This window comes from Pteropus medius, unplaced genomic scaffold (genome assembly GCF_902729225.1).
Source record: "Pteropus medius unplaced genomic scaffold, Ma_sr-lr_union100, whole genome shotgun sequence".
Lineage (NCBI taxonomy): Eukaryota > Metazoa > Chordata > Mammalia > Chiroptera > Pteropodidae > Pteropus > Pteropus medius.
In genome coordinates this window covers 4,766,377-4,790,251 of record NW_024342470.1, presented here as the reverse complement: position 1 = coordinate 4,790,251, position 23,875 = coordinate 4,766,377, and the positions used below count along the sequence as shown (strand labels likewise).

The 23,875-nt window shown below is 37.9% G+C and overlaps 1 protein-coding gene across 10 annotated transcripts in view; it reads right to left on the bottom strand.

Moving 5' to 3' along the window:
* TEAD1 (TEA domain transcription factor 1) overlaps nt 1-23,875 on the bottom strand; it is a 250,050-nt gene that overhangs the window by 10,392 nt on the left and 215,783 nt on the right. For all 10 annotated transcript variants that reach the window (XM_039863632.1, XM_039863631.1, XM_039863640.1 and 7 more), the window contains 2 exons: nt 5,757-5,897; nt 1,679-1,831 (listed from right to left, as the gene is read on the bottom strand). In XM_039863632.1, the coding sequence (XP_039719566.1) occupies nt 1,679-1,831; nt 5,757-5,897 (294 nt within the window). The remainder of the gene's footprint in view (nt 1-1,678; nt 1,832-5,756; nt 5,898-23,875) is intronic.

The following is a 23,875-nucleotide window of genomic DNA, read 5'->3' as shown; positions in this document are numbered from 1 at the left end:
GGTAGGGTTTTAGGGACCGAGGACATATTCCTTAAAATCCTCCCAAGAGAAGTAGGATGGACATCCACTTAGAGTTCTGGTTAATTCCTGAGGCTATTTAATGTCTACACCAGGATGCTACACTCCTCTTCTGCTCATCTGAGCAATAAGGTGATCTGTTCTTAAATAGAGAGTACCTATATGACAAGGACTTACCAGCATGCCAAACCATGAACTGCCCAATTTTCACTAACGACCATTAGAGGTATGCCCAGGCCTTAGAATTTTTAAAAGCTTTCTGGATGAATCCTAATGTGCAGAGGATTTTAAGTTTAAAATTTTTTAATTTAAAAATTTTAAATATTCATTTTTACATTGGTGTCAGGGAACTGGCTCCCACTGGCTCTTGAAAGTTATTGTCAAATATTAAGGAATTTCATGAGCTGAGCAAACACTGGTAGCTTGAAATTGCTCATGGAGGGGCATTTATACCACAGAAATGAGCAAAAGGTACAAATCAAGTTTTCTGGGGGGCGGGGGGTGGTCAAGGTAGAGCCTTTTTTTTTTTCACCAGCACATCAGTGATTGAGAACCGTGATGTGAGTGGAACCCAAAACTCCAGATTGAGAATTCCTGCTCTAAGTATTCTAGTTCTTAATGCTCATAACAAAGCAGGCCTCTAGAGGTCTGATTATTCGACCACAATATTATCTTGTTGCCCCTTTTAGCAAAATTGGTTCCACCAAGTTTTCTTCTGGCATTTTTCTTTAATTTATTTTTTTTAAATGAGCCTTTAAAACCCATTACTGTATATTTCGTAGGTATATTCTGAGGACATTATTCTTAATAACCTTCTCAAATCCCCAAATGAAGCCTCCATGAGAAATCTGTTTTAAAGTCAAATATTAAGAAACACCTCCCCTTTCCCAGCACACACATGCTGCCCTGTCTAGTTTTCCCATCATGGACTCTGAGCACCTTTGTTTTTTCCTTTCCCGTGAACTGCCCATTAAGTTCGACCATACTTTTCAGCCTCAGGATAATTTTTCCAACCCTTCCTGGGTTGGAAAATTCTATCCTAATTTATATTTCTTCTGGTACTGAGAGCTTACATTTTTCTATCTTAATGTACATACTTCTTATAAGACCGTACAAATCCTTCATGCACCGAGTCCAGGTATGTCTGAAGTGCAAACCTACTGACGTGGCTTTTGTCTCATTTATGATTTGCGTAATATGTTGCTGCTAAGACTCAAACTTGGCTAACACTGGGATTATCTAGGGAACTTAAACAAAATACTCATGCCTGGGTCCTATCCTCCGAGATCTTGATTTAATTGATAAAGGTTGCAGTCTTGGTATGATGAATTTTAGAGGTCAAGGTCTTTCTAATGTATAACCAGAATTGAGAAGCTAGGAAAATCACTTATTACCCTTTATTACCTGCCTGAATTCCAGTTCTGCCAAGCTTAGAAATCCCAGCCAGATGAAACCTTTTCTCTTCTACAGACTTGAGCCCAAACCAAGCCCGGGTTTGCCCTATGGATGTGTGAATTCAACTGCTGATTGGCCACCTGAGTCTAACTCAACAGCCTGGTCAGTTCACTTGGCCCAGGCCCCTCACAGGCCTATCTTCCTGTCTTTCCCCACCAGCCTCATAGCTGAGTCTGTCAAAACAGAGAAGAGACAAAATAGTTACCAATAAAATTGTGAAGTTTTCCAAAACACTATTCATCATATATTTCTCTGGCAAGTGTTTGAGCTTGTGGATGAAGTTGATCATATATTCACACATTGGGGAGCGGTTTATTCGGTATACAAATCGGCCATTCTCAAACCTTGCATACTCCGTCTGTGAGGAAAAAGGAGTTGAGCATTTTTACACTTCGACTTCAAAATACATGAAAAAGACGTTACCGCCTATAAAATCATTTTAGTTTTCAACATGAAATGTCTGCTATATACTGTACAATTTAGGCAGTTTACTTAAAAAAAAAAAAAATCCTATCTGCAAGCTTAGTGCCATACTCAGAATTCATTATTTTTCTGGAAATCTTTTTAAAAAGTAGAAAAATGATAGCGTTAAAGAAGAATTGCATAGATCCTTTTCAGCAAAGGTCAGAAAAAAATATAACCACCTACTTAGTGATGCTCTACCTGGAGATCTGTGAAAGCAGGCGGGCCAGGTATAACTCTCAAAGGGCCCTAAGAAAATCCTCCTTTACTGTGATAAGACCTCACAGGCTAACAACCAATACAGATAATTTCTCTAATTAAAAAACAAACAAATAAACAAACAAAAACTACTTTACACTCACCACGAACCCCTGACTGTTAGTTATTTATGCCATTAAGAAAGAAAGTAAACACTGGTATATATGCAGTTTGAAGATCCCACTGAAGCACTCAGAAATAAGAAACACATTCCTGGATAACCCTGGATCAAAAGGAATTAAAAAGGAAATTACGAACTATCTAAAGAGTAATGAAAAGGTAAACACATGAAAACTTATGGGATCCAACAAAGCTGTATGTGGAGAAAACCTAATGAAGCAGCTTCAAGTCTTCATTATTAAAGATCACGAGAAATTACACAACTAAATACACATCTTTAAAGATAATTTTAAACCCCACAAAATAAACCAAAAACATAAAGAAATCTAAAGAAATCGGGAATAGGACATTAATAAAGATAAAAGCTCAAATCAATGTAATAGAAATTAAAAATGTAGACAGAATAAATATAAAAACCGGTTCTTTAAAAATATAAAATAAACCCTTTACAAGCTTAAGAAGAAGAAAAAAGAAGAGACAAAACCTAGAGGATAGGATGCTTTCCCAGCAAAATACAAATTGCTAATACTCAACCAAAAAGAAATAGAAAACTTCAATTTGGTCAGTTACTGTGGAAATGAGTAGGAAGTTGTTTGGAGACCTACTGGTGTAAAAGGTACAAAGACCAAATGGTTTCACAGCTAAGTTTTATGTAACTTTAAAAGAACAATCATTTTCATTTTCATTCAGACTATGCCAGACCACAGAATAGGCAGGAGTCCCAATTATTTTTCTGAGACTGATGTACATTCAATACTGAAATTTGATAAAGAGATTATAAAAAAGTATAGACTAATGAGATGCAAAAATTCTATATAAATTAGCAAACAATGAATCAATGTAACCGAAGTAGGACTTTCTTTAGGAATGCTGTGGTGTTACACACACAGGACATGTATTAACTTGTCAAGTCAACAAATAGGAGAAATTGGAGAAAAATCATGTCGTAGGAGTTGCTGAAAAGGCATTTGTTAAAATATTGCAGCTATTAATAATAAAAACCCCAAGTAAAATAAGTATAGAAAAAAAGCACTTAAAATATAAAGATCATTTACAAAAACCAACAATATTAAATATAATCTTAAATGGCAAAACAGCAAAACCATTTCTACTAACATCAGAAATGATATAAGAATATTATTTATATATTGCTATTTTTTTTTTTACAACTGTATTGGAGATTTTAGCAAATGAAAAGATGAGAGAATAATGATTTTTAAAAACTGGCATAAACATTGGAAAAGAAGAGATAAGATTATATACATAAAAAGCCTAAAGAAGCTAGGGGGAAAATCACTTGAGATAAATAAGAGAATATGGCAAGATGGCTAAAAAGAACATAGATACACAAAAACCAAGAGCTTTTCTCTAATTTAGTAATTAAAATCTAGAAATGGGAAATTGCACTAACGAATTATATATTTAGAAATATATTTAACCAGAAAGGGATAAACCTATATAAGACTATAAAATCTTACATAAAACCGATGAGCTGGAAATGCAAACAGGTTCTTGATTGAAAAGATTTAATATCAATAATATATTGATTTATCCTAAAATAATATCTAAAATTTAAATATAACTAGGTTTCTCAAACAAGATATATGTTTTTCTTTACATTTTAAAAATAACCTCATTATTTGGAATAAATGCTGGTTACTAGCTTAGAAAATATATACAAAAGATTAGTGAGATTGACTTCCATCCTCAGCATACACTGAACGTTCTATAAAGCCACTGTAATTAAATCAACATGGCATTGGGACATATAGAGATGGAGGTAGAGAGAACAGATATACACAAAGACCAGTCCCCAGTATACGTGGTAACCTCAAGGGGAAAGACACATTCTGCTGGAAAAGGGTAAATCATTTAATAAATGGTTTTCACACAAATGTCTATTTGGAAGAAAATATAAACAGACTCTCCTTTCGTATCATATGCAGAAACACATTCTAAATGGATTAAAGGCTTAATTATAAAATTTTGCCTGCCACATTCACACCCACTTCTCCACGAAAATTCCTGGGATCTCATCAGTCTAAAGCAACCTTTCATTGCTCCCCAAACTAATATCTGAGGACACAGTGAAGGATAATTTCAAATCTAGGGAACTGAGTAACTTGTCTGCTTCCTCTTTTCTCACACATACCTGTCTTCCACTCACTCCAGGGCTGAATGCAGCTCTCCAAATTGAACGCTTATTTCTATGCTCTTGCTATTCCCTCTCTATTCCCATAGGTTTAATTATCCTTAATGCTTAGGATTCTCAATTATTATTTTCAGTCTTAACCTGTCTCCCAAATTCTTGCATCTATAATTGTCCCTTATTTCCTCTTGAACACTTTATTTCCTTATCTCTGCTGGTGACAGCACTGTCCTTCCAAGCATAAAATGTGATCTTTGACTATTCCTTCTCTTTAATCTTAAATATCCAGTCAGTTTCCAACTTCTATTCAAAATGTCTTACCGGTTTCCTACATTTCAGTAAAGCTCAAATTGATCATCTAGTCAACTCACCTCCATCCTCTTCTGACAGCATAACCTTCCTTAACAACATTCTCAGGATGCCCATCCTGTACTCAGGAAACTGAGGGTCTGTAACACCACCCAAATCCTCACTGTTCACCCAAGGGTCTGAAAAAACAGCCCCTCTCTCCCTTCTGCATCTTCTTTCTCACATCTCAGCACAAAGTCTTTGTCACAGTCAGGCTGGACCTTGCAGGTCCAGGACTGCTGTGAATACAACCTTCTCACTGAACATGGATTGATGGGGTGATGGACAAAAATCATTGGGAAATACAATTTTTAAAGGGAATGTCAGTTGCAAACATCATTCATACAAAGTAACCCACTCTGGTAAAATGACCATAAGGTTTTCGAAAGGGAGGGAGGCATGAAATAACAAAGCCATAAATAGGCATTTGATCCCGGTATGTACTGCAATAGACTTAAGACAATTATAATAAAGGGGGTGGAAATGGCAAAGCAATAATGCCAGTCTCCAGGAATCAGGGCTTTAGAAGGCTGTTGCCTACCAGCTGACTACACCCCGCCCCCTATCCCTGCTTCCTGGCTGTTCTCTACAGTGCCTGTGAGTGGCCCTGGACCTGGGGGTCAGTGGGAAAGCATCATTTGATGGGCGGCAGCTTCGACACCAGGGCTCCTGTAGGAGGCCTCGTGTGGGACTGAACACTGCTGTCAGCAAGCAGGGCAGGACGGATGGGGCGGGCTTGGGATTTCCTCCTTGCCTTCTTTCAGTTGCTTTCAAATCATTTTGCCTTTTTAGAAGTAACAGGGGAAAAAGTGGGGGAAAGGAGGATGGGAAGGAGGAGACACCAAAAAAAAAAAAATAAGTAAAATTGTTTGTCCTAATAAAGGTTTGAAGGATGGCCTTGCATCTGGCCTTGAATGAAGCTTCCGGTGTCCAGAGGCCAACTTACCTCTACTTTTTCTACTACTTGCTTCCCAAAGGAGCAAACTTTGGTGGAACAGGTGACTGTCATGTTTTCAGAACTCTCATACTGACTGGTTACACCGTAAAAAGCCCCGGCATCATCTTGAATATTGCAGTTTAAATCGGCCTGTTGGAAAGGAAATGGACGTGAGTGTTATGCTCTCATCGCAGGAGTCATGGCAACGAGCAGTAGCTGACAGGGGCAGACCGCCATTCAGGTTGAGTGAAGGGCAGGCGTGGCTGGGGAGATGGTGAGGTGACACTCATCTAGAAACAAGTCCTATGCATGGCCCACTGATCATTGTTCGTTTGTTTTTTTTTTTAAGAGACTGCAGTCTTTTTGAGCTGTCTTCTCTTGAAATGACACACTACGTGAATCTGTTTTGTTTCACTTTCTTCCATTCGGTATCAGAATAATGTTGTACTTTTATAATAAAAGATCTATGATGTCTTTGAAAATGTGCAGAAAGCAGTACCATGGACCCTTGAACAACACAGGAATCAGGGGCTCTGATCACCCACAGAGTCGAAAATCCATGTAAAACTTTTGATTCCCCCAAAACTTAACTAATACCCACTGTTGATCAGAAACCCTACTGATAAGATAAAGTCGATTAACACATATTTGTATGTTATGTATATTAGTACATTCTTACAATAAAGTTAAAGAAAATGTTAAGAATATCATAAGGAAAATACATTTACAATGTTTATTGAAAAAAAAAATCCATGTATAAGTGGACTCGCACAATGAAAACCTCTGTTGTTCAAGGGTCAACTGTGTATGAATTGAATTCATATTCACTGATCTTTAGATATATTCAAAAGATTAGGAAAATCTGTAGCTGACCGGCCATTTGTTTTATATACATAAAAACAGAAACTTCACTACAAATTACAGCATCTGGAGGGGAAATGATTCTTATTAAAGACTGCCTTATAAAGATGCTAAATAACACAAATCATCACTCATGTGACACATTTTTATGAGTACCTACTATGTGAGGAGTCATAACAGACACTATTTAGAACCAGACCACCACCTAATATGGGAGATAAAATAAGTTATATGGAAGCTATAAGTTAGAAAATAAGTATCATGTCAAAGATACTCAAGTTGAGACAATGGGAGGCATTACTTTCGATTAGGAGTGTTATTTAAGGGATGGTTAAGAATTAAACATGCAGAGAAGGGCAGAAGGAATAGTGTGGTCAGAAGGCTAGAGAGCTTCCTTCTTGCTACAGTGCAAGGATTGAGACTGGGAGAAGTGCATTTGGAAATGAAACTAGGACCCCGGTTGTGGAGGGCTAAGTAAGAAGGATTGTATTCTGTAGGAAACGGAGACCCCTTAAGTTTTGGCACAAGGAAGTAGTATGATCAGAACTGTGCTTCAAAGATAAATGTCTCAGCATGGTATAAAGCCCACTGGAGGGTGAGGCTTTGGCATCTAGGTTGCTGATTGATGGCTCCCTTCCTCTGAATATTTCCTGACCCCCTACTGCACTGGGTATAGAGCTGGGGATCAAAGATTGAGCATGAGCTGAGCTGGTCCCTGCTGTCAGGGGGCTTACAATTTAGTAGGGAGGCCATCATAACAGAGATAAGCACTCCTGAGAGAGGCTCAGAGGGGCATGAGAATGAACAACAGTGAGAAGGGGGCTCTCAGGATCAAGGAGGCTTCGGAGGATAATGCAGCTCAAATCCAAGGAAGAATTGCTGGCTTCAGGCAGGTGGAGCATGCCACGAGAGAGAGGAGGTGTTCAAAGGGCATACAGCCAGAAATAGGTCTAAAAAAGGCTGTAAGAGAGAGAGCAAGGGAGAGGGGGTGGGAGGAGAGGCTGGGGAGGTGGGAGGGTTTGGTCATATATCCTAAAACCAGAGGGATGTAGGAGTTGTAAACATATGGGATGGTGACAGTGATGGGATATGATCAGATCTGTGTTTTAAAAAGGCAGCCCTGGCTAACCACAGCCCAGAGAAGACTTTGGAAAAGTAAGAGTGCATGTAGCGATTTATTAAGAGGCCATTACAGCTGTCCAAATCAGAGAGGTTGTTTGGACTTCAGGGGTGGCTATTAAAACAGAGACAGATCTGATAAGTAAAAAGATTATATTTCGTGAAGTCTGACACATTTTGACTCACTAATTTCAATACCTTGATAGGCACTAACCACCATGAAGATCTGAGTCATTCGATAACATTTTTATATATACAATTTGAATTTTCCTCTTGAATTGAGTATCGGGAAAATGTCCATTTCCTTAGGCAAAGCTTCATATTCTCTGGCTTCATATAAAAAGAACTATATACTTTATTCCCCCTTTCACCTTATGTGCCAAGAAATTCAAAGCTAAATTCAGTGCTCAACTACAGTAATTAACTTATCCCAGGTACTTCTAATCACTACTAACAACCAGTGTGCAGCTTCTTTTATTGGATTCCAGTCTGCTTTTACTTGTACTTGTCCAGTTTTATGTTATCCATAAATTTAGTAACACCCCCTCACATTTAAGCTTTTTGGAATTACATATATGGAATGTAAACCATAAATAAATAAAAATACCCAGGTGTGCTCTTTTTTTTAAACATTCAAAGGTTTGACATTTGGCTCCATGAAAGAGAAGCTTAGTGGGAATCAATGGACGTTGTTCCCTGAGATCTCTATCAGAGTTACCCAAGGCTGAAGAATCCCTGGGGTCTACCTGAGCTCCAGCCTTCAGGGGAGAAAGATACCAACATCCTTGAGGCACACAGGAACTCTGACACTGGAATTACCACCCAGCTTTCCATGGGTCACTGAAGAAGGGCCTGCACTGCCTTGTTCCACCACCAGCTGAGAACCCAGGGCTCTGAGAAGCCTTAGGTGTTTTGCGACACTGGGATTGTCAGTAACTTTCTTCTTTGTGGGATTTATGCTCTTACTACAACCAGCCCTCGGCCTCCGCGGATTCAACCAACCTTGGACAGAAAATATTGTACTACCTAGTGAAGCGTACAATGGTGTCTGCACTGAACGTGTAAAGACTTTTTCTCCTGTCATTATTCTCTAAACAATACAGTATAACAACTATTTACATAGCATTTATATTGTATTAGGTATTATAAGTAATCTAGAGATGATTTAAAGCAGTGGTCCCCAACCTATTTGGCACCTATGAGATCTAATGCCCGATAATGTGAAGTGGAGCTGAGGACGTGATGCTAGTGCTGGGGAGCAGCTGCAAATACAGATGAAGCTTTGCTAGCTTGCTTGCCACTCACCTCCTGCTATGTGGCCTGGCTCCTAACAGGCCACAGACCCCGTAGCCTGGGGGGTTAGGGACCCCTGATTTAAAGTATATGGGAGGGTGCATGTAGGTTATATGCAACTATTACACCATTTTATATAAGGAACTTAAGTACCACAGACTCTGGTATTTGTGGAGGTTGCTGGAACCAATCCTCCTAGGATACCAAGGGAAAACTATATGATATAGCTTTTGCCAACAAGTTTTAGCATTTTAAAAAATGTAAAAACATGCACGTAGTAAGTAAAGAAACCAAACTAGTAAAAGGGTATACATTTTATTTGTACCCCTTAACTTACCAATCTCCTCAGAGGGTGACCAGTGTTATCTGTTTCTCAAGTGTCCTTTGAGAGATATTTAGCATTTAAATATTTATATATATTCCTGTTTACTTTTAATTGCATTTGTCCAGTATTATGTTAGCCATAAATTTAGTCACACTTTTTTTGCACAAATAGTAGCACTCTTCTAAACCTTGCTTTAAAAAATACATTTTAGAACTCATATAGTACTGATACAGAATATCAGCATTAAAAAAACCCAGCCACTCAAAAAATGAACAGCCACACTTTTTAGTGGCTGCATACTATTCCAAATTGCCAGATGCACCATAATTTGTATGTGCTCTACTGATGAATATTTAGGATGCTTCCCCACAAAGGTGCAGTAACGAGTTTATGTGGAGCAGGAAAGGTGCATCAGAAGTTATTTTTACTACTCTTTCCGCTTTAAAAAATTCTCACCTTTGAAAAAGAATATTAATGGGTTATAAATACATTGTTAGCTAATACTGTAATTTAAACAAACTCACTCTTGATGTAATCAACTTGTTTTGAAAGACTGGTGAGCCATTAAAAGCAGTTTGGTGTTTTGGGAAGGAACACAGAGAAATTAGCAATGGCTGGAGGAGTCAACGGGACAGTAAATGGAGGTAGGTTATTTTTTTAAAAACTGTCAACCTCAACTTAATCAACTTACTTCTTTGATTTAACCGGGAGGGAGGTTCCTTAAGAATTATATCTCAACTCCCTAGACACAATGTTTTGTTTTCTTTCCTTTTTTTAATGCTCCTTTTTTCACTTTATTAACTTCCATGGCATTATTTTTGACAAGCAAAAGATTTACAATATAAACAAATCTGGACACTTAAAATCTAAAGCAAACACAGAAATAAATATACAAAACAATCTGTCAACATATACAATTTAAAAATGTTAACCAAGTTCAGAATGGTATTCACCATTATTTGATGTTAGCAAAATTGCTGAAAATTTTGACAGCTTCCATTTCCATTCCACGAATATTTCAGCTTAAGCGATGCTGGTGAAAGGCATTGTCCTACAGCAGCAGCATGCCTTCTAGATTTTTGACAAGTGAGTGTATCATTTTTAAGACCCCACTTTCTTTATTGGACAAAATTATGTTGAGTAATAATTAGCATTCTGTTTCACTGCTTTAAATTTTAAACACGAAAACCCCCAAAGTAGTAGCAAAGAATGACAGAATTAAAGTAACTCAAGTTCTGTTTTTTCATCTTCATAATTACTGTGCCATCGTTGCCCATTTCTGACTCTACTGATTAATCTCGAGAAGCAGCAGCACCATGGATACTGCAGCTCAAATAATTCCAAACTGTTAAGAACTTACTCTAGAAGTCAATATATGCTGAGTCCACATGTGTTATTAAAGGATTAGTAATACAATGAACAAGTAATATATAAGTGTGCTAATTTAAAGCCTATTATACGTGTGTATGTATGTATAAAAACTCCACATTAATTTCACAAGTTGTTTAGAACTTAGGCCAACAGAGGATTTTTTGAGGTTTTTTTTTTTTTTTAAATCAATGGCACTGTTTAGTACTGTGGATACACAGTGATAATAAAAATTATTATTATAAAATTACTATTTTTAGATAGTTTTGCCATCTAAAATTCTTTACAGATAATGAACCTCCATATTGCTTGGACCTGAGGCAGACCACTCCCACCATCACCCCTTTGGTTCACCACTGTCCCTTAGAATTCCCAAAATAATGTTAATTAGTTTTAATTGAGAATGGATGACCAGTAATCATAACAACAGGAATTATCAAAATTAAAACTATTAAAGAACGTGCATTATCAAAACCTGCCCTCAGAACTATGTCGATAAATTGAGTTTTAAAGTTATCCTGGTTAACTTTTACATGAAATTAAAGTATCATATGTTCAGAGAAGTACACAAATCACAAGTGTAGAGCTTAATTAATTTTCACAAATTGAACAAACCCATGTAACCAGCACCCAGATGAAGAAACCGAACAGAAGCCTTCCCACCCAATGCTCCTTCCAATACAATCACGACCCCACACTTCACAAGGGTAATCTTGATCCTAAAACATTATACATCAGTTCTGTGAGGTTTTCTGAACTTTAAATAAGTGTAATTATATAGTGCAGACGTCTTTGTGTTTGTTTTGTTTGCTCAGCATTATATCATGAGATTCACCCATGTTGTTGTGTGTAGTTCATTCATTCTTGTTACTGTAGAGTATTTCATTGAATGAAAAACAACATGATCTATTGAGTCCACTAATGATGGAGATTTGCAATGTTTCCAAATTGGATCTATTTTAAAGAGCACTAATTAGAACATTCTTGAATATGCTTTTGATGAACACATGTATGCATTTCTGTTGGGTGTATCTTAGAATAGAATTGCTGGGTTATTAGGTCTATGTGCATTTTAGCTTTCGTTTAGATAAAAGAGACAGATGGTTTCAAAATTATCTTGCCTTTTTAAAAATAGTTTGTGAAAACTTTATCTTTATTAGTGTAAATGTAATAAGTTAGATTTTCGAAGGCTTCCCAACCAACAGTAAATAATCAATTTGCTATGACAACTGCTTTGCAATTACTCTTGAACGTGGAAAAGAATCATGTAGCCATCCAACCATATGACAGCTGCTCTTCAGGAATTTTCTAGGAGGAGGTATTGCTGAGAAAGATAATGATCTGTCATCTGATGACATTAGGATTATCCTAGAAAGAAATGCAGTCACTGAACTCCCATGAAGCAAAGGTAATTTCAGAGAAAGAATGCTAGCATTAAATCAACAACAAAGGAGACAAACTCTGTAATGAGTCTGGGAGTCATGTTGTGTTCATTGTCCACCCTACTGAAACTCAGGGCAAACCTACCACATAGGGTTCTGAAGGCAAGAAAATGAAAAAACAACAACAACAACAACAACAAAACACATGCTGGTATCAGAGATGCAAACTATTTCTGCCTATTCAGCTTTTCTCTGACCACAGGATACTTTCTAAAAGCACACAAATATAAAAATCCAAGAAACAGCTGAAACCAGCAAACTTATCTTCCCAACAATTTTCAAGTTCAAATCATATCTTATCCTTTAGTAACAAGCCAGCCTGAACTATGTACTAGGTTATGGGCAGGTATGGAAGTATTTAAAAAAAAAAAACACTTGCAAATATGGCCCAGTGGGGAGGGCAAGTGCAAGCAAACAGGCACTTCTAAGGAATCTTTTTGCCCATTTTGTCCTAGAGCAGAGACCACCTCATATATACTGGGTTCAGAGGCCAACTCTTTCTCCTACCACCCAATACAGAAATCCTTTCTACAGTATTCTGACCTGCTCTGTCTTTTGGCTACATAACTTCAGATACAGGAAAATCATTACTTTAAGATAAAACTTACTATGTGCGAGACAGACCTAATTGTTAGGTAGTTCTTTTCTCTGCTGCATTAGTTTTCTCTTGCTGCTTTAACAAAGTACCACAAATTTAGTGGCTCAAAACACTACCAATTTACGGTCTTATACTTCCGTAGGTCAGACATCTGACATGGGTCTCACGAGGCTAAGACCAAGGTATTATGGGCAGAACTGTGTTCCTTTCTGGAGGCTCTGGGGAAGGATCTCTTTCCTTGCCTCTTCCAGCTTCTAGAGGCCACCCACATGCCTTGTCTCTTAGCCCCTTCCTCCCTTTTCAAAGCCAGCATCACCAGGCTGAGTCCTTTTCACACTGCCAGCTGTCATCTCAATAGATCTCTTGTGCCTTACTCTTCCACTTTTAAGGAACCTTGCAATTTTATGCTGGGCCCATTCGGATCAAGATATTCTCCCTATCTGCTGATCAGCAACTTTCATTCTCCTTATCCATGTAACATATTCACAAGCACCATGAATAAGGACTTGGACGTGGTTCTGCCTACCATACCCATTAAGTTGCAATTGGCTTTCCTGTAACTTCCACCTAGAGCTCTGCCTTCTGGAATCATGCAGGCCTAAGAACATTGCTGTAAGACAATTCTGCAATTCTCTTTTCATTTCTCCCTCTGTCTCACCTTTCTTCTCCCCCTTCTCACCTACAAGGTTGTTTAGGTATTATCTGCTTCTTAGGGTTCAAGTTTTACCATTTTTAAAAAATTTAACTCCACCCTGATTTCAGAACTCCCTTCCACCTAGTCCAGATTCCGACTCCTCATCTGCTGTCATCTCATCTCAAACATCTGACTACAGCGTGGACAGCAGTCAATTCTTTGAGTCTCACTGTCCTCATCTTTAACCACAGCGAAGACCTGCTTCCCACAGCCATCATGGTGATAAGAGAAAATGATGCATATGAAACACTGTAACACGCTACACAAATGACAGCCGTTAATAATACTGATAACCTAACACTGAGAAACTATTAGCTTATTGATATAAAATGTAGATCAAGACAGAGATAAAGACATAGCCTCAGTCACTACTGAGGTGTGACTCAAGTAGGTGGTGGTTCATAATCAATGAACAACATAAAAACTGTCCCCACAGAGCCAGTCTGAGTCTCAGTGGACACTTATCAGATGTGCAGCACACATGGCTTTTTCCAAAAAGAAAAATGGGTACTTTTTCTGATTTGCGAGTTTAGGACAAATCTTAAGTTTTGGATATAACTGCTCAAACAGGTACCAAATTACCATCTTTTCCACAAATACGTGATTAGAGATGTTAGAGAATTCTTTCTGCAAACAACAAAAAAAGGCACTCATTAATAAAAGTGTACTGAATGCATTAAAAAACTTGAGGGTGCATTTGTGGGCAAGTCCTGTGAAACAATGTAAGGTTGAAGGAGAAGCAGGTTACAGTGCCAGGGAGAGAAAGCTGCCTGCACCAGACGGCAAGGAAACAAGACAATAGAACACTGAGTTTCCCCCACTTCTTCCCTAAATTACCCCTTTCTTACACTCATTACTTTACCCCATAGCTAAAACATTCAAGTCACTAGACAAGACAAGGCTTTGGATTGGCTTCTCCTCTGTCACCCCTCATTCAGTAAACCCATCTCTTCACAGACTTGTTCCACTGTTTGATTGCACGCTTTTGAAATTTAAAAAACTTAAAAATGTAATTTTAAATTACATATTTTAAACTACGCTTCAAAGAATGATCCTACCCATTTCACGGGTAGGGAAAAATGAGGCCTAGCTCAGTTATGTAGGATCCAGAGCTCTGAGGAGAGGGCTGGGCTGGGCCAGGACATTGCCTCTGCAAAACCTCAGGCCTCTGGAAACCTGGCTACAGGAGGCTAGCGTACTGGGAAGTGAGCGCTAAGGTTGCCAAGTAAAGAATGGAATTGTGCAGCTCCTGCAGAAGTTGTATTTGGCTGGTGACAACTACTTTACTGGCTTTGGAGGAAAAACGGTTGCTGGAACAAAGAGGAAGCAGATAACCCAAAAGGCAGGGGAGAGGGCAACCTGGTCAGGAAAGAAGCAGTCTGCGGACACTCCCTTCCTACTCATTTCTCCCTTTCACCCCAAGGGCTTGGAAGGGCTGGGCAGAAATTACTTGGTTGCAGAACTGAAAACATCAAGAGGATAGTCCCTGACAAGAGAGAGTATAATAGGCACTGATGGATGCAAGGAGATGCTGGCATTTTCAAACCACCACTTTGAACCTCTCCTCTTCATCCTCTCTGAGCAATGATCAAAGGACCAAGATTTCAAATTGTGAAGTAATTTTTTCCAATAGCAGCATCTGGCTCCTTGGCAGGCAGCACTGGGAGCTGGCTCTGCTATGGGCGGCCATCCAAGCCTGCCACATGGTGAGGTTCGGCCAGGCAGGGCCCCTAGTGGGCCTGGCAACTGCTCCCACAGGCGCCCCAGGATAATCGCTCTGTACTGGGCTGTGTGCAGTGAGCTTTAAGAAGTGCCCCATGAAGCAGTGCTGGCAGGGGAGTCTCTCTGGCAGGAGACATCTCTCCAGAAAGCTGGCTGCTGCTCCCAAACCTTCCTGCCCTGCACATATGCATGCATCTGCCCCTGGCCAAGACCTCTGAAGCCAGCCCACATTGGCAAATGGAAGCTTGGGTTTGGGGAAGCTTGATGACCTTGGGACAACTCCCCAGTAAGGTAACTTACATTTGGGGAGAACAATGAAACTGCCCATAGGAAAGCAAGTCTTTGAGGGTGTTCACTTTGGGCCACTGTACCCCTGCCCAGCATAAAGAAACAGACAGCAGCTGTAGTTCTCCTGCCACAGCTGTTTTTAATAAGAATAGGCATACACTCAGACCCAACTCTTCAAGTTACTTCCCTCTAATTATGGCATATATTTACATCTACAAAATAGAAGACTTTTAAAAACACCACCAATAGTCCCTTTATTGTGCAGATTGATACCACTATTTGAATTCCATAAATATTTAGTACTTCAAAGAATATTAAAAGCTTGCTCTAATTATAATATGCACCACTGAAAAGCTGGCTGTGTGCATTGTAAAGTCCTACAAATACTAGCATTCATTAAGAAGAAACTCAATTAATATCACCCATACAACTTCAGGTAACTGCCACTGGCGACTTCACACAGTAGCTGGGATAAAAGAGCCACGGTCTCAGCCCCAAATGCAAAGAAGCTGCACAGGGTATTTCTCTACAAAGGAGGCCGTTAAGGAGCACCCGACACCCAGCAGAGCTGGCCCTTCACACACCACGTTCATCAGGTGCAGAAACACCAGCCCAAGGACCCTACTTTCCAAGCCAAGAAACAGGACCTTTTTCTGGTCTGGAGTTTTGTGCAAGGAAAGTCTTACATAGAACAAAATCAATCAAGTAACAAGTGTAGAGCTGCTAAATAAAATACAAACCACGCAGTTAAATTTGACTTTTAGATAAACAACACAGTATTTTAGTTTCTGTATACCCCAAAGATCACATGGGACATATATACTAAGAAAGCATACAGTGTTTACCTGAACTTCAAATTTAACCGGATGGCTTGTTTTCTTTTTTTTTTTTGTTAAATCTGGCAACTCTACTAACAAGTCACTTTTATTGAAAAGAATAACAAAAACTGGGACTTACCCTCAAATTCTCATTGCTGTAAGAAGACATCTTATGCTCAAGATATTTTAAGTGGGGGAAAAAATGAGGTTGCCGAATAATATATGGCTTTTTTTTTTTTTTAAGTAAAATCAGTGGTGTATGTACAAATAAGTTAGTAAATGCATTAAAAGTCCAAAAAGGGATACACTATTGAGAGGGGATCTCATTTTTTATAGTTATTTTATTTTATATTAGTATTAGGTATACAGTACAATAGTTAGACATTTATATAGTTCACAAAGTGACCCCCTCCCCCCGACCCTGATTACTCTAGCATCTACCTGGCAGTATACACAGCCATTAGAATATTATTGACTATATTCCCTACACTGTACTCTACATCCCTGTAACTGTTTTCCATAGTTCTTAAACCTTTTACCTTTTTCACCCAGCCCCCGCAACCCTCTCTTCCATCTAGCAATCATTAGTTTATTCTCTGTATCTGAGTCTGTTTTTGTTTTGTTTGTTCATTTATTTTGCTCCTTAGATTCCACATATAAGTGAAATCATATGGTATTTGTCTTTCTCTGACTTATTTCACTTAGTATAATATCCTCTAGGTCCATTCATGTCATTGCAAATGGATAAGATTTCATTTTTTTATGGCTGAGTAATATTCCATTGTATATATGTACCAGAACTTCTTTATCCAATTGTCTATTGATGGTCACGTAGGTTGCTTCCATATCTTGGCTATTGTAAACAGCGCTGAAGTAAACACAGGGGTACATAAATCTTTTCAAATTAGCATTTGGTTTTCTTTGGATAAATATCCAGAAGTATAACTGCTGGGTCAAAAGATAGTTTTATTTTGAATTTTTTGAGGAAGCTCCAAACTGTTTTCCATAGTGGCTGTACCTATTTGCAATCCCACCATCAGTGTACGAGGGTTCCCTTTTCTCCACATCCTTGCCAACACTTGTTTTTTGATTTATTGATGATAGCCTTTTTGGCAAGTGTGGGGTGAAATTGTGGTCTTAACTTGCATTCCTCCTATGATTAGTGACTTTGAGCATCTTTTCATATGTCTATTGGCCATCTGTATATCCTCTTTGGAGAAATATCTACTCAGGTCTTCTGTCCATTTTTTAATTGGATTGGTTTTTGTTTTTGTTTTTTTTTTGGTGTGTGTTACATGACTTTTAATAAATTTTGTATATTAACCCCTTATCAGATGTATCATAGGTGAATATCTTCTAAATGGGTTGTCTTTTCTTTTTGTTGATGATTTCCTTTGCTGTGCAAAATCTTTTTAGTTTGATGTAGTCTCATTTATTTATTTATTTTTGTTTCCCTTGCCCAAGGAGATATATCAGAAAAAAATATTACTAAGAGCAATATCTGAGAGTTTACTGCCTATGTTTTCTTCTAGGAGTTTTATGGCTTTGGGTTTTACATTTTAGTCTTTAATCCATTTTGAGTTTATTTTTGTATATGGTATAAGGTGGTCATTTCATTTTTTTGCATCTATCTGTCCGGTTTTCCCAATATCATTTGTTGAAGAGACTGTCTTTACCCCATTGTATATTCTTGCCTCTTTTGTCATAGATTAAATGACCATATACACATGGATTTCTAGGCTCTCTATTCTGTTCCATTGATCCATGTGTCTGTTTTTTATGCCAGTACCATGCTGCTTTGATTACTACAGCCTTATAGTATAGGTGGATATCAGGTAGTGTGATATCTCCAACTTTGTTCTTCTTTCTCGAGATTGCTGTGGCTATTCGGGGTCTTTTGTAGTTCCATATAAATTTTAAGATTATTCTGGTTCTGTGAAAAATGCCATTGGTATTTTGATAGAGATAACACTGAATCTCTAGATTGTTTTGGGTAGTATGAACATTTTAATACTAATTCTTCCTATCCACAAGCACAGTATATGCTTCCATTTATTTGTATCTTCTTCAATATCTTTTTTCAATGACTTATAATTTTCCAAGCATAGGTCTTTTACTTTCTTGGTTAAACTGATTCTGAGGTATTTCATTGTTTTTGATACAATTATAATTGGGATTGTTTTCATAATCTTTCTAATAGTTAATCATTGGTGTATAAAAATGCAACTGACTTCTGAATATTAATTTTGTATCCTGCTACTTTACTGAGTTCATTTATCGGTTCTAACAGTTTTTGGGTGGAATCTTTAGGGTTCTCTACATGTAGTACCATGTCATCTGCAAATAATGACGGTTTTACTTCTTCCTTTCCAATTTGGTTGCCTTTTTTCTTTATTGTTGGACTGCTGTAGCTAGAATTTCCAATACTATGTTGAATAAACGTGGTGAAAGTGAACATCCTTGTCTTGTTCCTGATCTTAAGGAAAATGCTTTTAGCTTTTCCCTTTTGAGATGATGTTAGCTGTGGGTTTGTCATATGTGGCCTTTATTATGTTCAGGTATGTTCCCTCTATTCCCATTTTGTTGAGAGTTTTTATCATAAATAGATGCTGGATTTTGTCAAAAGCTTTTTCTGAATCCATTGTTATGATCATATGATTTTTACCTTTCAATCTGTTAATGTGGTGTATCACATTAATTGATTTGTAGATAATGAAACAACCTTGCATCCCAGGAATAAATCTAACTTGATCAAGGTGTATAATATTTTTAATGAATTGATGAATTCAGTTTGCTAATATTTTGTTGAGGATTTCTGCATCTATGTTCATCATGGCTATCACCCTATAGTTTTCTTTTCTTATAATGTGTTTTTCTGGTTTTGGAATCAGGGTAATGGTGATGGGTAGGATGTACCTTGAATCTCCACCTGCACAAGGAGAAGGGATTTCACACATTGCTAAAGCACTAGGTCCAATTTTAGAGAACTGACCCAAATCCCTGAGGAGTTTATGGCTATGTCCAGATAATACACTTATTCCTTGCAAAATTTGGTCTGGAAATAAGCAGTTACTCTGTTTGGGCCACTTCAGCTTTTTCCTTCTCAGGCTTGAGGTATGGTTGCAGAGGAAAGCTAATTGCACCTTCATCTGCAGGGCAAATCCTGGGAAGTGCAGGTGCACCATGTGTCTGCTTTCCCCAGTACTTCTGTTCAGCAGCAGCTCTTGGTGGGGCAGTGGCTTAGCAGCTCAGCTTGTAACTATATGGCAGGAAACAGAGTTAAATAGCCCCACGCAGGAAAAGATGGACCCCTGACCTTGGCTTTGTTAACAACCACTGAACCAAATAACCCAGGACAGAAAGCATTAGAGGAACAGCTGTCAGATGAATTCTCCCATGAGCTCCAGGGAACTCCCAATTTAGAATCTGCCTAGATGTCCTGAACAGTTCAAGGTTAAAAAAAAAAAATCTATCTAATTATGTATCCCATCCATCCACGGTACAACTGAAGTTAGGGATTTGGGGGAAAAGCAGAGTGTGATTCTGATCCCATTTTCCTGGCTGTCCTATTTCAGAAAGGACTGCCTATGTCTGCCTCTTACTCATGTCTATACTCTCCTTTTAAATAAAGTGACTGCCACAGAGATCAATGTTTCCATCCTGAACTCTCACCTTTCTCCAGGTTCTGTAAGGTCCAGTGGCCACGGGGACCTCTATCATCTTCCAGTAGAACCGTCCCTGCATAGCATTCACTTCCCCTGAAAACTTCTTCCCATTCCCCTTCCACTGACCAAACTCCTTCAAGATTCAGCTCAAAAGCCATGTCTTTGAGAAGTCTCCTGGAATGTTCTCAGGCATAAAGGGTTCTTTATCTCAGTGCATCCACATTTCCATTACATCTCCTGCCCCATAGTGCTATCATTTATCTGCCTGTGTGTCTGCCTCTTACTCATGTCTATATTCTCAGCTCTCCAGGAGCAAAGTCAAGTTCCGTGAATGTTTGCTGAATGACTGACTCACTAGTAATGGATTTATTACTAATACAAATGATTAAACTATTTCTATAAGAACCTAACAACTCAAGTGATAGACTGAAATAGCTTTTATGTGAATCTCTTGAGGTCTCCTTCCTGCCCTTCAATAAATTCCTCAAAAAGATTACCCAACAAACTATCAGATGCCTATTATAACTGCCTACGATATCAGAACTGGCTAAGTGGCAGTTAATGGCACCTGATGGATAGCAATTACTCTAAGTGTACTGAATGAAATAAAATAACTTAGCAAAAAGTGAATTAAAAAAAAAATGTTGAAAATTTGCTATATACATTTCCTTGTTGAATAAACAATAGCTACAGATAAGATCTCTGTTCCCTGGAGGAGGCCTACAAAGAAGTTTAGGACCAGGGGCTGGAAAACTGGAAGAAAGCAACAACAGACAGCAGTCAATACAGTAAGCTAACAAGCTCCAGATATTTTTCTTATAAATCAAACCAAAATGGGTGGATGTAGTTTATTGACTCTCCTATTCCCCTACACGAAATAGCAGGACCTGCCTATCAAAAGATGATTTTTCAAAGAACAAAACCCTTGGTGAAGATAATCATATAATCACAGTATACCCCAAGGGAATTTATTATGTATTAGCCCATAAGTACCTCTGCATGTGGTGGTATTTCTTGCTAATCTTTCTTCCATTTACATCATTCTATCACTTAACATTATTCACATATTTCAGAACTTAACACCATTTTGAGATGAGAAACAAGTAGAGAGAAATGGCAAACTTGAACTGAAAGGCCCTTTTCTTATTGATGGCAGTTTAAAATGTGGGGAGAAAAGCATCCCATTTTGCTAACTTCCTTCTTCATGAATAGCAACAGAGACATTTGGTTCCAAATAATAGACTCAAGTCTACAACTTGATCTAATCATGGAGAATCCAATTGGAACTAATCTGAAATTCCAGAGGGGTCGCATTCAGCAAGTTTACATGTGCATCTGGTTTCTCCTCCTTTAAATAAAGCCCAGTTTTTAATTTATAATTCTTGTCACTTTGTCCAACAAATGTGAGTTCATTCCTACCAAGTAAAAGCATCTTCTAAATGCTGCCCTTTTCCCAGATAATTCGCTTTCCTTTCTCTGTTTTATAAAATCTTCTCACATCTACTTTGGTTAGAAAAATTATCCTTTTTCTTCCCTTAGCAAAACAGGGTAAGAAAGTAAGTTGAAAGACTATAAATATATTGTTACTTACACTGAATGATCATAATTCCAAGGATTTTACAAAGCAAAACATAAATAACCATAGGGTGATATCATATATTCTGGTTTCTAAGACACTACTACTTTAATAATAATTTTAAAGAAAAAAAACCCCATTGTATTAAGTGTATATAAAAACTTTTTTTAACAGCAGGATACATATCCATACAATTTCACTTTCATATTACTTCCTTCTTTATTATTCCATCAAATATAAGACTAAGCCTTCATCATGCTAAAGATTCTTCTGAAAAGTTTTTGACTATCAGGTTTATAAGTAACATGCAGCTAGTAACGTGCAGCTAGCTCTCTTTGAACCAGTGTTCCAAAACTTAACAGTCTTGAGCACTGTTAGGACAGAGAGTGGAATTTTGAGGTCCCTCTAAAAATAGTTTCACTGAATTTCTTATTTGGTTAAATCCATAATTTTGTTTATTTCCTTAAATAAACTAAGTGTGGCTGGAAAGGAACTTCTTTTGAAAATTAGCTCAAACTGTAGTTGGGTTTTTGTCTTTCAGGATGCATGACTGAATCACACCCACTTCTAGCTTTGGGAATTCTATGATCAATTCCAAGACAGTTGGCATTTTATCTTAAATTAGCTGCAGTGCCTGCCATTTCACTGGCAAACCATCTGCATAAATCTCAATGCAGAAACAAAGCTCAGCTCTGTCCACTTGTGGGTGGACATCTTTCTTTCTTAGGGCCTACACAGCACCTGACAGTTGTTTTATAAGGAAAAAAGAAGTATGGTTTTCTGCCAGTACAAAATGTTGGTGTCACTTATTACAGATCTGCTTCCGCACTTGTCCTCGATCATAATAACAATTTCGATGCTGCATTAAATTGTAATTTTTATGAGATATTTAAATTAGGGATTCAAATTTAAGCTAAAATTTGCACTAGTAGTATATAGTACTACTAGCACAAATTAACGAAGGTGCCAAGGAGATGGTGAGATGCCCTCTACACTGGCTAGGGTCACAACAGGCAGGCAATAACAACCACATCACGGCTTACTCCTTTGTGAAGGGGTGGGCAAGGTGCTTATGATGTTGACTGTACAAAGCATCCCACTTCAAGAACTGTTGAAATGGGAACAAATCTATGTCTTAGAAGGGAGGGAACACAGTATGTTTAACCTTATTAATAGTTGTTTCTATAGAGAATGAAGTAGGATTAAAGACTTTGAGTAGAAAGAAAAAATAACTGCAGGTGTAGAGGAATTCAAAAAACAAAATAACAACAGAAAGTTGCTCTGGTCTGTTTTTAAATTATGCCACATAAGGCTGGTGAAGATGCCTGGTATACTTGCTCACTGCTTGATGACTTTAGAAAGCAACTTGGTTATTTACACGCATACATAAACACACATATACTGATACACACATATATATGTTAAAAGTCATATTATCAATATCTAATAAAAGAAGAATGGTAAATTATAATATACTCAGTAAATATACAATCATTAAAGTGGTAATTAGGGTTATACTGACACATGGCTACGTGGCAGGGTGTTTGCTGAAGAAGCAGGGTGCCAAATTGAATGCGATCTTTGATTCGGACTACATAAACATGTATTACATTAGGTTATATTTGTGGTGCATTTAGGAATGAATTAAAAATGTCTTTTTCCAAGACTGTCTAGAATATTATGACATTGCCTTTGTAATCATAATGTATAACTTATACTGCTTTTCTCCATGAAGGCAGCTAATGGTGGTATCGCTCTCCCTAGAAGACTTAGGCTTCAACCTGAACTTCCTGGTAACAGAAGTCTATTCTTACCATAGCTCCCATGTAAATGTACACCAGAACATCCCCTAATGACAGGACTTCACAAAGAAACTGCTGCTGCACTTATCCTCACTGGCTTCCACACAAGTGACATTGTGAGTTTCTAACCACAGAGCTGTGCTCCCTGAAGAGGCTATGCACAGATTCGGTGGAAAGAGCCCAGATTCTGGAGTCCAGCAGATCAGGCATTTACTAGCTGTGTGACTCTGCAGAAATCACTTCACCTCTCCATGTCTCAGTTTCTTTATATGTAAAATAGGAATAATCACATGTACCTCAGAGGGTTTAAATAACATCAAGTATATTAAGCCTGACACTGTGCCTGGTTCAAAGAAGGAATTCATTACTGGTTATGTTCACACGCTGCTGAAGAAGAGAGGAGCCACTGACCTCCTATTCCTGTTAATCACTTTTCCTCTCTTTGTAATTAAATATGGTGGAGAATTAAAATGCACAGAAGTGAATAATAAGTAGGCAAGAAGGAAGAGAAAGGAAATAAATAAGAGACTGTCATGAGAAGGAAAAGTTAAAGAATA